We start from the raw sequence: 15,068 nt of genomic DNA, 5'->3' as shown, positions 1-15,068 counted from the left end.
GTGGAGTTTTAGTAGAACCTAGTGGAGACTTCAGGCACTAGCTTGGGGGACTCCTCTTCTCCTCCACAGGGGAAGTGAACGTGTGTGTGTGTGTGTGTGTTGGAGAGAGAGAGAGAGAGCACAATAATAACATCTTAGCAAAAAGGACACGAAATCCAGCAAAGGAAAGCCTTGCATTTTATTTAATGTTCAAAGAGAGGAAATAAAAGAGATTTGGAGAGATAGGTTGAAAAGAGATGAGGTTAAATTAAATAAAACTTTAATGTTAGTTAAAATATACTTAGAAATAGACCCCTGCACATAAGCACATGTGCACACAAAGCACGTCTCTGGTCCTGCCTACTCCAGATGTCTGATTCCCTGTGCTTCTCGCCCACCTGCCCATAAGAAAAGACAATTCCACAATGTTGTTCCAAAAACTGTCTTTCCTAAGATACTTACATGTACTTACACTGTTCCACAAACAGCAGAGACCCACAAAGCTGTAAGCTGACCCGTCCTGCAAGCCCCCTAAAACTGGGTGCTGGGTCTGCTGCTCTCATATGGGTTGTTCCATCAGTGTATCCAAGGTGGAGGGGTGGGGGTGGGAGGGATTTTTGATAGAGATCTCCTGGCCTAAAGGAAAGAACCCTTTTTAATCAGGATAAGTACGGTCCTATAATAAGTAGGTCCTGTAATAAGTAAATCCAAGTAATGTAAAAATATGTTTAAGATCCAAACCCTAATAAGGATATTGAGAAGGGGAAGAGAAAGCAGGGCAGCACTTCCTCACAGAAAAGTGGGCATGGAGGTGGGTGTGCCTGGAAGAGAACCATGGGGGGCTGATGAGGGAAGAGCCGAGACAGCCAGAGGAAGAGCAAGGTCTTTGCAAGGTGAGTCCCCTGCCACTCCAAATGGTATGTTTTGTCACATATGAAACATCCATTAGGTAAAACACAGGGACTAGAGACAAAAGGAATGGGCTTTGAGTTTCATGGCCTCTTTCACTCTGGGGCAGAAATACTGCAATCCCTACCACCTGCCAGGCCCTGTGATGTGAAGCCTGGCCGGTGCATGTGCACATTTGAAATTTAGTTGGCCTCTGGAATCACACCCAACACCACAGTTAAAACATCCATATACACTTATTTTTTAAAAATTTTAATCATGGTAAGTACACATAAAATCTACCATATTAACCATTTTTTTAAAGTTTATTTGTTTTGAGAGAAAGAGAGTTGAGAGAGAGAGCACAAGCAGAGGAGGGGCAGAGAGGAAGAGAGAGAATCTCAAACAGGCTCAGTGCTATCAGCGCAGAACCCTATGTGGGGCTGCATGTGGGGCTTTCAATCTCATGAACTCTGAGATCATAGACTGAGCAGAAATCAAGAGTCAGATGCTTAACCAACTGAGCAGCCACCCAGGTGCCCCAACCATCTTAACCCTTTTTAAATGTGCAGTTCAGTAGTATTAAGTATATTCACCCTATTCTGTAACTAATCTCCACAACCCTTCCATCTTGCAAAGCTCAGTACCCATTAAATAATTCCCCACTGGACAGACTTGTTTAAGTTTATTTATTTATTCTGAGAAAGGGAGCACAAGCAGGTGAGGAGCAGAGGGAGAGAGAGAATCCCAAGCAGGCTCCATGCGCAGCACAGAGCCTGATGCAGAGTTCAATCTCACAATTGTGAGATCATACCCTGAGCTGAAATCAAGAGTTAGATGCTTAACCAACTGAGCCTACCCATGAACCCCTAGACAGACTTATTTTTAATGATGATTTTCTTCAAGAGAATTTCATCTCCTGCTATCATCCCTGTTTTCCTATTTCCTTCTCCACATTCCCAATCATCTCTCTCTCTCTCTTTCCCTCCCTCCCTCTTTCTCAGTCTCTATCTCTACACACACACAACAACAACAACAACAACAACAATGCAGCTTATTATGAAGGCATTATTGCCCTCCCCCTCTCTCTGTATGACCACTGTTGACATTTACATGAGAAAAAACACACATTCCCTACTTCACAGAGACCCTGAAGGGAAAGACTGTTCCTCCAAAGGGTTTCTCCCAACCCAGGTGACCTGTGGGCTCAGGACCCTCAGGAGAAAGGAGCCTCAGGTTAAAGGAGGTATCCAGAAGGAATCTGCTGAGTTAACACCCACTGGCTTAAGACCTCTGGAAGGAGTTGTTACCTAATCAAAAAGGGACCCTCCTCAGATTTGCAGTGAGAATGGAATCATGCTTCACTCCAAACTTTGTAGTCAGGGACAAACTTATTCCAGGTGGTGAGCCACCAAGCTGGCCAAAGTCAAGGGGCCTCTCTTGAGGCAAAAAAAAAAAAAAAAAAAAAAAAAAGAATTGGACATATCCCTCTTTTGTCATCACCTAATAAGAAACTAGGAAACTAGGAAACAAAACAAGCATAGAGGCATGCATGAGGAAACCACAATGGTAATACCAGTGCATGCCATTTTTCTCTTTACAGAGAAAGGTAGAGATGGTGGTAGGGGCGAGTTCCAGAACCCCCTAAGCATCCACACACTGCTTCTTCATCACCGTGAATTCACCATTCCAGGGGAGTGCTCCGACCAAAAAACTACACATTACTTTCTGAAAAAGACCACAACCACAACAAAATCAGTAATGCCAAAAAGAAAAAAAAGTGTCCTGTTGCTAGGTGTTAGCTTAGGAATATGCTAGAGGATAGGTCACCAGCCATCAAGGAATGCTCCCAGGAATCTGCTAGATGTTTCTAACCAACAGCAGATACCTAGAAGGGTCTCTGTTCCCAAACCAACCATGGATACACAGCAAATACTAACAATCATGGTGTTTTTCTGGGAGATAAGATATAAAATTGATTTTAATTCCCTTTAATATTTTCCACAATGTAAATAAAGCAATTTTATGTCAGATATAAACTAACATATATTATCTTAATTAAATAATGTCTTTTGTTCTAATAACAAGCCTTTTGTCTAATAACAAGACCAGTTTAAAGGGTTTCTAGCACCTACCATCTTTTATTCCAAAGAGCTCTTCTCTCCATTTCAAATTTTTTTAATGTTTATTTACTTTTGAGAGAGAGAGAGAGAGAGAGGAAGGGCCAGAGAGAGAGGGAGACACAGAATCTGAAACAGAATCCAGGCTCTGAGGTGCCAGCACAGAGCCTGACGCGGGGCTCGAACTCACAAACCATGAGATCATGACCTGAGCCGGAGTCAGACGCTTAACCGACTGAGCCACCCAGGTGCCCCTCTTCTCTCCATTTCAAAATACTATTGAAATAACAAATGAATATTCTATGTGTGTGTGATAGATCAATGGGTGGATGGATAGATAAGTAGATATATAGACAGATTACAGATGATAGATAGAAGATAGATAGATAGATGATAGATAGATAGATAGATAGATAGATGATAGATAGAGATCATACATATATAGAAATACTGGAAAAACAGCAAAGAGCATCCTAAATACCTGGAAGCATTGAGGTACTCCCAATGAGCTGTTAGGAGTCAGAGAAGGGAAGCTTGGTATCTGCTGAATATTGGACACATGCAAAGAAGGACTAAAGAGGCCTTTTCCCCCAGAAACCCAGACAAAAAATACCAAACCAAGATGGCTTTATAGACAAATTATACCAAATCTTGGGAACCAAAAGCTCCCATGATCTCTAAATTGATCAGAACACACACACAAAAGATGGAGAGCCCTCATTCTTATTATTCCAGACCAGAAAAATCCTGAAACTAAAATATAGCTCTTAAATAAAGAGAAAAAGCTGAGGGTTGCTGGAGGGGTGTTGGGTGGGAAGATGGGTTAAATGGGTGATGGGCCTTAAGGAAGGTACCTTTTCAGAATGAACACTGGGTGTCATATGTAAGAGATGAATCACTGGGTTCTACTCCTGAAGCCAAGACTACAGTTAGTATGTTAACTTGAATTTAAATTTAAAAAAATTTTTAATTAAAAAATATATAATGGAGGGGTGTCTGGGTGGCTCAGTCAATTGGGCATCCGACTTCAGCTCAGGTCATGATCTCATGGTTTGTGGGCTCTGTGCTGACAGCTCAGAGCCTAGAGCCTACTTCAGATTCTGTGTCTCCCTCTCTCTCTCTGCTCCTCCCTCACTCATGCTCTCTGTCTCAAAAATAAACGCTAAAAAGCTCAAATGTATCTAAAACAAAAATCTTAAAACAAAATACTAGCAAATTAAAGGCAGTTACATATTAAATATTTAATGTCCCTGATGCACTGTTTCTCAGACATTCCCAGTGATATGAAATATGTGGAGTGTCTGTATCTGAAAATTCTGATTCAGTAGGTTTGGGATGAGGTCATGGAATGTGTGTGTGTGTGTGTGTGTGTTCACCACATGCTGCAAATGATTCTTTTTTTTTTTTTAAGTAATCTCTACACCCAATGAGGGCCTCAAATCCACAACCCAAGATCGAGAGTCACACACTCTACCAATTAAGCCAGCCAAGCACCCCTGATTTTTTAACATTAGGGAAGTTTAAGAGTACTTAATGTATATATAATCAAAATTCCTAAATAAAAAAAGTAGCATGTTGAATCTCACCATATTCTATTGATTTTGAAGGGAGTTCTCTATGTCTCTTGGACTTGGTGCCTGTTTTCTTCCCCAGATTAGGGAGGTTCTCAGCTACAATTTGTTCAAACAAACCTTTTGTCTCTTTTTCTCCCTCTTCTTCTGGGACTCCTATGATATAGATGTTGTTTTGCTTCATGGAATCACTTAGTTCTCTAATTCTCCCCTCATGATCTAGTAATTTCCTTTCCCTCTTTTTTTCAGCTTCATTATTTTCCATATTTTCTATTTCATCTATTCTCTCTTCTTCTTCTTCAGTCCTCACTGTCACTGTATCTAGTTTATTTTTCATCTGAAGTTAAAGCATTTTTTTTAATTCATCCTGCCTAGTTCTTAGGTCTCTGATCTCTGCAGCAAGGGTTTCTCTGGTGCGTTCAATGCTTTTTTCAAGCCAATATGTTGTTTTATGACTGTTGTTTTAAATTCTTATTCAGTTATATGAGCAATAATTTGGCTGTTATTTCTTCTTGACTTTTCTTTGAGGGATAATTCCTCTGTCTTGCCATTTGGGCTAAGTTTCTGTCTTTGGCACTTTTTAAAAGCTTGTTATGTGTCCTGCACCTGAAAGTACTACTGTATGAAAAAGGGGTCATACTCTGTTCAGGGCCTGGCACTCCAGAAGTGTTTCTGGTGTATACTGTGTGCACTCTGCTGTTGTGTTTTGGCTACTGTATCCCACTGGTCAGTCCTCTGGACAGTTCCTCCTTGCTTGCAGTGGTGGAGTGTTTGGACCTTTAGGGTGTGTGCTTTGATTTGTTGAAGTAACTCTGGATAATAAGAGTGAGGCTGATCCCATAAAAACAGAAAAAGGAAAGAGGAGAAAAGAAAACCAAACAGAGAATCAAAAAGCTATGACTGATTTCAAGGAAAGAGAAGGGAAGAAAAAAGACAGAAGAAAATAGAAAAGATGGAAAAGAATAGAAAAGACTGAGATATATATATATATATATATAATATTATATATGTATATATACATATATATGTATTATATATATTATATATAATATTATATATGTATTATATGTACTATGTATATGTATTATATATAATTTATATATAATATATTTTATATATATTATATATAGCCTATATATAATATATAAAATTATATATACAATATATTAAAATTTTTCTTATATATAAAATAAGAAATGACAAAAAAATCAGAAACTATGAGCCTGATTCCAAGAGAAAAAAAGAAGATGGAGGAAAGAAAGGGAGAAAAGAAAGAGTTGCCTGTTGGTACCTGGGGCTGGTGGCTCTGCTGGTCTGGAGGAGAGGCCAGCTGCTTTGGTTCAGTCTTGACCCAATAAATCAGCATTTGCCAGACACAGAGAAGCAGTGTTTGGTGTCTTGCCTCCACCGGGGGCCACTGTGCTGCTCTACGAAGTCCCACCCTGCTGGTGTTGGGGGGAAAATGGCATCATCCCAATCTCTCCTTCCCAGACCAGGTGTCTCAATCCTGCTGTTCAGGTAGCCTTCACAACATAGCGAGGGCAGTGAGCTTGCCCTGTGCCACAATTCTCCTGTAGCTTGTCCTTGGCATTCAGCTGGGATTCAAAACCTGAAGTCTTAAAGGACCTGGCATAGTGCAGACCTGCGCCCCTCCTCTGGAGTAGATGCTTTCCACCCTGCTGATGAAAGGCCTTTGGCTGGCATCTGCAGGGGTTCTGTCCTTAGGGAGACAATAAACCCTCTTGCCAAAGCACTCCAGGAAGGAGACTGTTCTCTCCCGTGCACCCCGAGACTGTTAATCCACACTATGTACTCCAGGGCTAGCTCCCTCTTCCCCAGGAGCACGTGCCATGGATCCACTCTGGAAAAAGTCACACACTTTCAAAACCTTGGAGTTTTGAAACAGTTCTAAAGGCTGTTTGCAAAAAAGAACTAGTACACTCGGTACTTCTTGCTCCCTGGTCTATGGCCCAAAGAGGTTTTCCTCTTGTGCTAACTCAATGCCACACTTTCACAACCCCTCTCTCTCTCCCTTTTGTGTCTCCACAGAAAGGGTTCCCTCTCCTTCATAAGTTTTCCATTTTATCTCCCCCAACTCACATACACACACAACTTGACCCTGCCAAGCTGTCCAACTGTGGAGATCCTTCTGCCACTCTGCAGATTTATTTCCTGGGTGTTCCAGGTGATGTGATCTCAATACAGCTATGTTTGAGGGACAAGGAAAATCCCAGTCCCCTTACTTCACCATCTTAACTCCTCCCCCCACCCCCAAATCCCACCATGTTCTAAAAGACAAAGGCAGACAATCCATCATGCTCTTCATTTCCAAACTGGGCCTAACAGAATAGCTCCCACAAAGAAAGGCAGCAAGAAGAAAGACTGTTCTGGCATCAATGATGTGACCAGAGAATACACCATCCATGTTCATAGAACATCTACGGAGTGACCTTCAAGAAGTGTGCCCCCAGAAAATTCAGAGAGAGCTACAAATTTGACGTGAAAGAGATGAATGTGCATATTGACACCAAGCTCAGCAAAGCTGTCTGGGTCAAAGGAATAAGGAGTGTGCCATGCCATATTCATGTGCAATTGTCCAGAAGACATAATGAAGATAGAGATTCCCTGAACAAGCTTATATATCAGTTACCTATGTAATTGTCACCACTTTGAACAACCTGCAGTCAGTCAACATGGAGGAGAAAAAACCACTGACAATCCAAGCTATAAAGTCCCCTTCAAAAAAGGCCATATTCTAGACATGTAAGAATGACTATTAGTGAATTCATTATTTTATTACACTAATGGATCAAAGAAGAACAATTATTCAATATACTTGGTAGACACTGAAAGAATAATTGATAGATGAAACATTCTTAATTAAAAAAAAAATAACTCTTGGCAGAAGGAATTGGAAGAATTCCAGAAATCAGCACTTGATATAATATTTAAAATAAGATATAAATACTGAAAGCACCATAATCAAAGCCAGGAATAAGAAAAACTTCCCAGCATTACTATTCTTCAGTGTTATTCCAAAGACTTGGAAAGAAAAAAAATAGTTTTCATTATTGACAAATGTGTGTGCTTAAAAGCATGCACCTTAAAATTTGGGATGGTCCATGGAAGCTTTAGATAAAATAAGTGAGCTCCTTGAGGACAATTCTCCTTAATTCTAAGATTTTCTATAAATAGGTAAAAAAGGAACAACTTTTCTATAATCCTAATGGGCTCTGTAGAGAATATAAATTTGAATCACCCATACTTCTACTAAGAGTAAAAGATAAAGAAAAGCAACATAAAAGCCAGATGGCATGAAGACATACTCCCTGTTTAAATTTTTTTTTTTCAACGTTTTTTATTTATTTTTGGGACAGAGAGAGACAGAGCATGAACGGGGGAGGGGCAGAGAGAGAGGGAGACACAGAATCAGAAACAGGCTCCAGGCTCCGAGCCATCAGCCCAGAGCCCGACGCGGGGCTCGAACTCACAGACCGCGAGATCGTGACCTGGCTGAAGTCGGACGCTTAACCGACTGCGCCACCCAGGCGCCCCACATACTCCCTGTTTAAATGTTTGCCCTGATAGGTGTCTACTATTAACTGGAAATGATTGGATTTGTTCAGTTTGAGCATACAGTGTCAGCTTTAGTGAGACATAGCAGAAGTACACTTTGTTAATGGGCCCTTGCAATTTCCTGTTCCATGGCTACATGAAATAGTGGTTCTCCAAGTATGGTCCCACAGCCAGCAGCAGCAGCAGCGGCTGGAAACTTAAGAATGTAAATGTTGGGATCCCACTCCAAACCTACTGAAGACATACTGAATCCAAAACTCTGCAAGTAAGACCCAATCTTCTGGGTTTATCGAGGCTTCCAGGTGATTCTGGTGCCTGCTCACTTAAAGAACCACTGGTGTAAACAAAGGCAAAGACACACCTCTTGGTCAAACCTGCAGAAGGTCTGGGGCCTTCACCAATCTCTTGCATGAATCTGGGGCTCTCCCCACCTCTGAGATCAGAAATACAGGCTTAATGCTAAAAGCTCCTGAGTCAGGTCAGCCTGTTGGTGGGGATCTTTGGGCTCTTCTATGACCTTCCTGGAAATCATGGCTGACCCTGGCAAGAATCAACTGTAAGTCTGGAAGGATGGGAACACTGTCTGGCCTAGTCACTGCTTAATCTTCAGCACCCAAAATAGCACCTGGTGCAAAGTAAGCTTTGGTGAGTAGCTAAGTGAATGAACAAGTTTCCTTTTGTGCCTTCACAAGGATGAGCAACTGTGGGGCCACCAATGGTTAGGTTGCTCATCTTGGTCAAAGAGGATAGACTTTCAGTGAACGTGTGTTGGAAAGTTTTTCTGCACCAGGAGGCCAGAGTTGATGAAACTTTCACAATAAGAATGACCCTGACAGCATTCTGTCCCTAGGATGAGGGGTGGGGAAAGACTTAGAGGGATCCACCACATTCCATCACTCTGTTGCCTCTGCTCTAAAAGTCACAAGGTTGCCCATCTCTAGACAAAAACTTGGGGAGTGATCCAGACCTTAGAGAGAGGGTGTGTGCACCCCAAGTTCTTCTTACTAGGGCTCAGAGCAGCCAAGACCATCACAGAATGTTAGTCACCTACCTTTTCCAGTTTGGTGTTCTCTTGAATGACACAGTTTTCAGTACCATTTGAAAGCTTTCTGCAATTGCTGCGGGCAATTTCAACATCAATAAAGTATTCCAAACGATCTGTGACCTGTCAATTAGCAATTGTGCAATTTTATTCAAAAAAACTTTTATTTTACTTTGTTAAAGTTTTAGCCAAAAAAAAATCTTTAAAAAAATGCTCTCCCCCTCATCCTCTCTCCCTATCTCCTACTCCTTACCCCTTCTCTCTCAAATATATCTTTAGAGGAAGGTCTATGACATCCACTGCCTAGATTCCTTTGCATGCTGATACCAGTTAGACATTGGAAACCACTACCTGGAGCTGTATGCTCAGGGAAAAGTCTCCTTTTCAGTGTAGGGCCTCCTTGAAGGCAAGACTTTCTAATTCCATTTCTGTCCCAAAGTCCAGGGCATGCTTCATGAGATGGGGGAGAAGGATGAGTCACCAGAACCATCAGCTCTCTTGAGCCCAAAATGTTACAGGTTTACACTGAACAGATAGGAGGACAGGCCCTGTGGCCACACTGGATGCCCCTCCCTGATTCCTTTCCCACACCTCCCTTCATAGTCTGTTTTCTGGTGACATCTCCTGCTTTGGAGGGCTTCCCCCCATCTAAGGAAGCAACCCTTAAAAGTGTCATGCTTGTTGGAGTTTGTCATATTGTTCTCTGTTGAGTGTTTAGTAAGCAGACAAACAGTAGGTCTACAGCAAGGCATCAGTAGTTACTGAACTCATTAATGACTGACTCTGGTTAAAGCTACTCATCATGCCCATTTAAATCAACTTTCATCTGGTTTTAAAAGATTATAGTAGGAGGAAAAAAGGAGTGTCTTTCTTCATTGCTATCTGCAGCCTTTAATAAGGTGGTATTAAATTTTAGTTACATTTCAAAGAATTAACAAGGTGACTTTAGCCTGCATGGGAGAAGCTGGTTAGATAACATCAAGAGCTGATGGTTTGAGAATGAAGTTGGTCCTTAGGGAACCTCAAAAATACCATGGAGGCAAACCCAAACACCCACAGCACTTCTTATCAAGTCCTAACACTTTCTAACGCTCACGGAGTGCTTGCTCCCTGCATAACACTGTTCTTGGGGCTTGGCACATGCCCACACACTAACCCCCTACAGTGAGGCTGTCACTACCATTGTTTTCAGGGAAGGAAACTAAGCAGAGGAACTAAGTGACCATCCAATTATCAGGCAAGATAATCACCATGCTGTCAGGGTAGAGCCTGCTTGGGATTCTCTCTCTCTCTCTCTCTCTCTCTCTCTCTCTCTGCCTCTCCCCCACTCTTGCAAGTTGTGCACACACTCTCTCTCAAAATAAATAAATAAACTTAAAAAAAAAACAGTCTAATCACATGGATCCCTGGAACTCCCTGACCTAATGTTTATTTGGCATCTCAGCATTCCTAAGATAGAATAAAAGATTTTGCCCATGGCTTTCAAGACCCTGCATGGTCTGGTCCCTACCAGTCACACTGGCTCCTTTGAGTTGCTGAAGTGGGCCATGCTCCTTCCCAATGGCAGCCTTCTATGCCTGATTGATCTTCCCAACCCCTGTGCACCTTCCCACCATCCCCCCCTGCTCCTGTCCTGCAGCAGATGCTGTGAGTGGTGCCCATGGCCCTTGCCTTGATGTTCCCAAAACACACTGTCACTTCCCAGGGTTCCCTGCCTGGAGGCTTCCTGACCAGCAGGAGAAGCCAAGAGTAGTTCTTAGCCAATGACAGACAGGAATTGATACGTAAGCAACCAAGCTCCTATCTTATAGTGTGGCTCAGCTCCAAGGCAGGCTATGCACCCTCTCCTGAAACCCCAGGAAGACCAAGTCCAGAGGCCAATAGTGGTCACCTGCATAGTAACTCTGTCTGTACTGACCACTTCCCCCACCTCCTTTCCCCTCCAACCTCCTGGTGCTTCCCAGGATGGCCTCCCAAATAAACCACTTGCACTTGACTTCTAGCACTAGCATCTGCTGTGGCAAACCCAAACAGAAACACTTCCCACCAGCATCCTTCACCTGATTCCCTCCTAGTCTGCCCTCAGGTTTAGCTTCAAAAACACACCCTAGGGAGGTGGTTCTCAGCCTTGACTGTGTATTGGGATTACTTGGAAGGTTTTAATACCTATTGAGACCTAGGTCTCACACATGGATCTTCATTAAATTGGTGATGATGCAGCAGGTACAGTAAGATATTTACAAGCTCCTCAGGTGAGAGTCTGTTCAAGGAAGCCTTCCCCTGACCCCAGACCCCTAGGTACCACGCCACCAGGTCAGATGCCCCAGCTTTCATTCCAGGTTTAGTGCTATTTCTTTCTGACTGGAATGCTGGCTCCCTGGGAATGTGATTATTTCTGTCCATCTCACCTCCCCATCTATAGCAGTTAGCATAGAAGTGGCTGAGAGAAACTTGCTGAATGCATGTGCTACATGGATATCAAAGAAAGACAACTGTTAAGGGGCCTGGGGAAGCTACAAGAGTCAGAATCCATTCTTTATTTCAAAGGTCTGCAGGAGTGCCCTGGTGAATTATGCAGTGTACCCAGTCAATAAACAGAGTGCTATCAGCATAGTGTACTGGAGATATAGGCTGGTGGCTCACATGGTCCCAAAGAGACAGGGTCAGAAGTACCAACAGAGAAACTGGCTCAGTTCCTGCAAGTGAACATGGCATATGGAGAATATAAAAAATGAAGTAAACTCAGCCAACAATGACGTCTCTGGTAAGTATCTTTACAATTCATTTCCAAAAGTTTCACGGTGGAATTACAAGCCACAGCATCAACCCACAGACTGAGGATGGTACAGTCAGATGAATTCCAGCTTTGGGGGATTTTTCTCAACCATGGCAGGCAAGGCCATGTGTTTCTTTTTTTTAATGTTTATTTTTGAGAGAGAGAGAGACAGAGCACGAGCGGGGTAGGAGCAGAGAGAGAGGGAGACACAGAATTGGAAGTAGGCTCCAGGCTCTGAGCTGTCAGCACAGAGCCCGACGCAGGGCTCGAACTCACAAACCATGAGATCATGACCTGAACTGAAGCTGGACGCTCAACTGACTGAGCCACCCAGGTGCCCCAAGGCCATGTGTTTCAAGTCACCCTCAATGGAATCCAAGTAAGCAATGCTTCCTAGCATTTGGACCATGCATAGTCATGTGAGGAGGGATACATTTTTCTGAACACTAAATCAGAATGTCTGTACTTCCACTAAATGAATGTTGGATTCAAATAATTATAGAATATAGGAGGAAGGACTTTATTACTTACATATTGAATAGTGCCACATGTCTCTTTTCAACCCCACAATGCACGCTATGTGTTTAGATTGAAATGTTGCCTTCAGCAGCATTATTGCAAAATATTCATGGCACTCAATTTGTCTCCCAATACTAGCAAATGCAAATCATGGACATTTGATTTGCAGTTTAGAGTCTAAATGAATAAATACACATAAAGTACTTAGAACAACACTATAAGCATATATAGAAAGTGCAGTGATGTTATAGCGACATGCAAGTGAGTATGTACTTGAACACTCACATATTTAGAACTTTCATGTATCATTGTTTTTCTTGCAACCCCATTCTTTCAGTATGGCTTCAGTCTGTGCCACCATACCAAATATGCATATTGGGAGAGAACACCTTTACCTGCAACTGGGCTTGTACTGTCTTGATCACCTGGAAGATGTACTTATCCTCACTCTCTTTGTTGTATTCTTGCATGGCAAACCACAGACATTGCTTCACGTTGGCATTTGAGGCATTGATAACTTTTAATTCCCTCAACACTTTGACTTTATTCTTGTCTGGATCTGTGCTGGCCACCAGGGCCACCAAAATGGTGATCAGTAGGAAGCAGAACTCCCAGGAACTGGTCATGGTCCCTCCGTCCAGGGACACAGGTGAGCCTCCTCGTCCTCTCAGGGCTGGAGCTGCAGGTGGGGTGCAATTTCTGCTGCCACCAAAGATTCAAAGATCTTACAATAGCATCAGCCCAGCTGCATTCAAGAAAGAGCCATTATGTTCACTCTTTAGGGCTATCCCTGTCTCCAAGGAAATAAACCTACAAGAAGCCAGTTAAATAGTCCCTGCCACCAGCCTTCTGCCCTCTATACCCCAGGTGTGGTCTGCAGTTCATGGAGAACACTTAGGCCCAGGTATGCCAGCAACTACCTTGTGCACTTCACCCCCCCACTCCTGTTTTTGCACCTCAGGCCTGTAAGATGTGACCGTGAAAAATGTTGCTGCTCCAAGGTTTCCTGGCTCCAACTCTCTAGGTGTTCTCCAGCTGGCTGTACCCAGTGACTGCCCCCTCCTCCTTTTGCCTTTGGCTATGGCCCACGCCCCAGCCTGTGGTTCTCCTGGCTCTCTAGTGCTCAGTTTGTGCCTAGGCCCTGGTCAGGGGCCTCCCTCACTTCTGATACTCTTCCCTGTCCATGCCCTTGCAGGCATGTCACACTTTGTGATGTAATCCAGCACCTGTGACTCTGCCACTGTCTTTCAGTGCAGGCAGTTCACATACAACAGGCAAGCTGTGAGGGCCCCCAGAGGTTTCCTGCCCACTTGTGCAGTGACCCCAGCTTCCTAAATTTTGGCCTCTGGACTCCCTCTGTTTGGGCCAATAGCACTTCATTCTGCTGTAATTGCCAAGGTGAGGGTCACTCAGCCCACCTGATGCTCAAGACCATGCCTTAGCAGAAGGGGTGCATGCAACCCTGAGCTCTTAGAGATTCTGCTTCTTGTGAAAATCCCAAGTCAATGTCCAGCAAGTTTCTGCAGGGGCAGAGAGGTGGGCATTTGTCTCAGAGCCAGAAGACTGATGGGCTCTTGACCATGAGAAGTGGCAATGTATAGGAAATCATAGACAGGCATAAATATGTGAAACATTGCAGTGTGAATATACCCTATTGTATTTAAACTGACTGCCTGTTGATGGTTGTTTGGTTTGTTTCTCATTTACAGCTGTTACAAACAGTACTTAGTGGACAATACTTTTCCAATATCTTTATGAAATTACACAGTTATTTCTGTATAATAGAAGACTAGATAGAAAATTGATGCAAAAGCTTTATTCAAATTAAAAGTTAGTATATACTGCCAAACTGTTAATTCTGTGCTAGTAACATATCAATGATTTTCAAATTTTGCTATATGTTAAAGGCACTTAGGGTATTTTAAGGAGTACCGAGGCCACTCCCACCATTAAAATCAATCTTCGGAGAGGGCCCAGTGATGAGGAAATCATCATTTTTTAAAGTTTCTAGGGTTTCAGTGCACAGTCGGTTTGAAAACTAGTGTACTGCATTTACGTTTCTTGTGTATCAATGTGCACATGAACCAGGATGCAAAACACTAAATAACCAATTCTTCATAGATAAAATTTTTTTTTATAAAACAAATGTGAAGGCATCTTGATCACACTTTAGCTGTGTGCACCCACATCTTCAACCACATCTCTAATAGCCCCTCCCACCTCACCAAGGACCAAGCAGTGCCCTGCCTCCATACTCAGGCCCAGCATCCTTGCTGGGGCTTGATGTTGCCTCTGCTGGATGTTCATCCGTCACCTCCATCCAGCAGTTCATACACCTGCAAATCTCAACACAAGTGTCATTGCCCCCACCCAAATCTAAAGTGCCTCTCCCAGCTACTCCCATCTATCCCCAGTTACTCCCAGCTACTATTCCTGCCTACTTTCACCTACTCCCTTCCTACTCCCACCTACTAATAGCTGCCTGCAAGGATCAGGGCACATGGATCTCCATTCCACTTATATTTTACCCAATGGTAGCCCTCAGGCCAGGGACCTAATAACTCTGAAAGCCAACACCCATATCTGTAAAATGGAGA

At 43.0% G+C, this 15,068-nt stretch overlaps 1 protein-coding gene across 2 annotated transcripts; it reads right to left on the bottom strand.

Moving 5' to 3' along the window:
- Positions 1-2,418: 2,418 nt before the first annotated feature.
- On the bottom strand, positions 2,419-13,656 carry LOC122214983 (cystatin-8-like). 2 transcript variants are annotated; one of them, XM_042930184.1, is made up of 4 exons: positions 13,428-13,656; positions 12,867-13,216; positions 9,186-9,299; positions 2,419-2,595 (listed from the first exon to the last, which is right to left on the bottom strand). In XM_042930184.1, the coding sequence occupies exons 2-4, from the start codon at positions 13,095-13,097 to the stop codon at positions 2,512-2,514; spliced, it is 429 nt and encodes a 142-aa protein (XP_042786118.1). In that variant the 5' UTR covers positions 13,098-13,216; positions 13,428-13,656; the 3' UTR covers positions 2,419-2,511. The 2 variants fall into 2 exon arrangements, with proteins under 2 accessions (XP_042786118.1, XP_042786119.1); XM_042930185.1 differs by having other exon boundaries at positions 12,867-13,170.
- Positions 13,657-15,068: the final 1,412 nt, after the last annotated feature.

This window comes from Panthera leo, chromosome A3 (assembly GCF_018350215.1).
Source record: "Panthera leo isolate Ple1 chromosome A3, P.leo_Ple1_pat1.1, whole genome shotgun sequence".
In the NCBI taxonomy this organism is placed as follows: domain Eukaryota; kingdom Metazoa; phylum Chordata; class Mammalia; order Carnivora; family Felidae; genus Panthera; species Panthera leo.
This window is presented reverse-complemented; position numbering and strand designations above follow the sequence as displayed.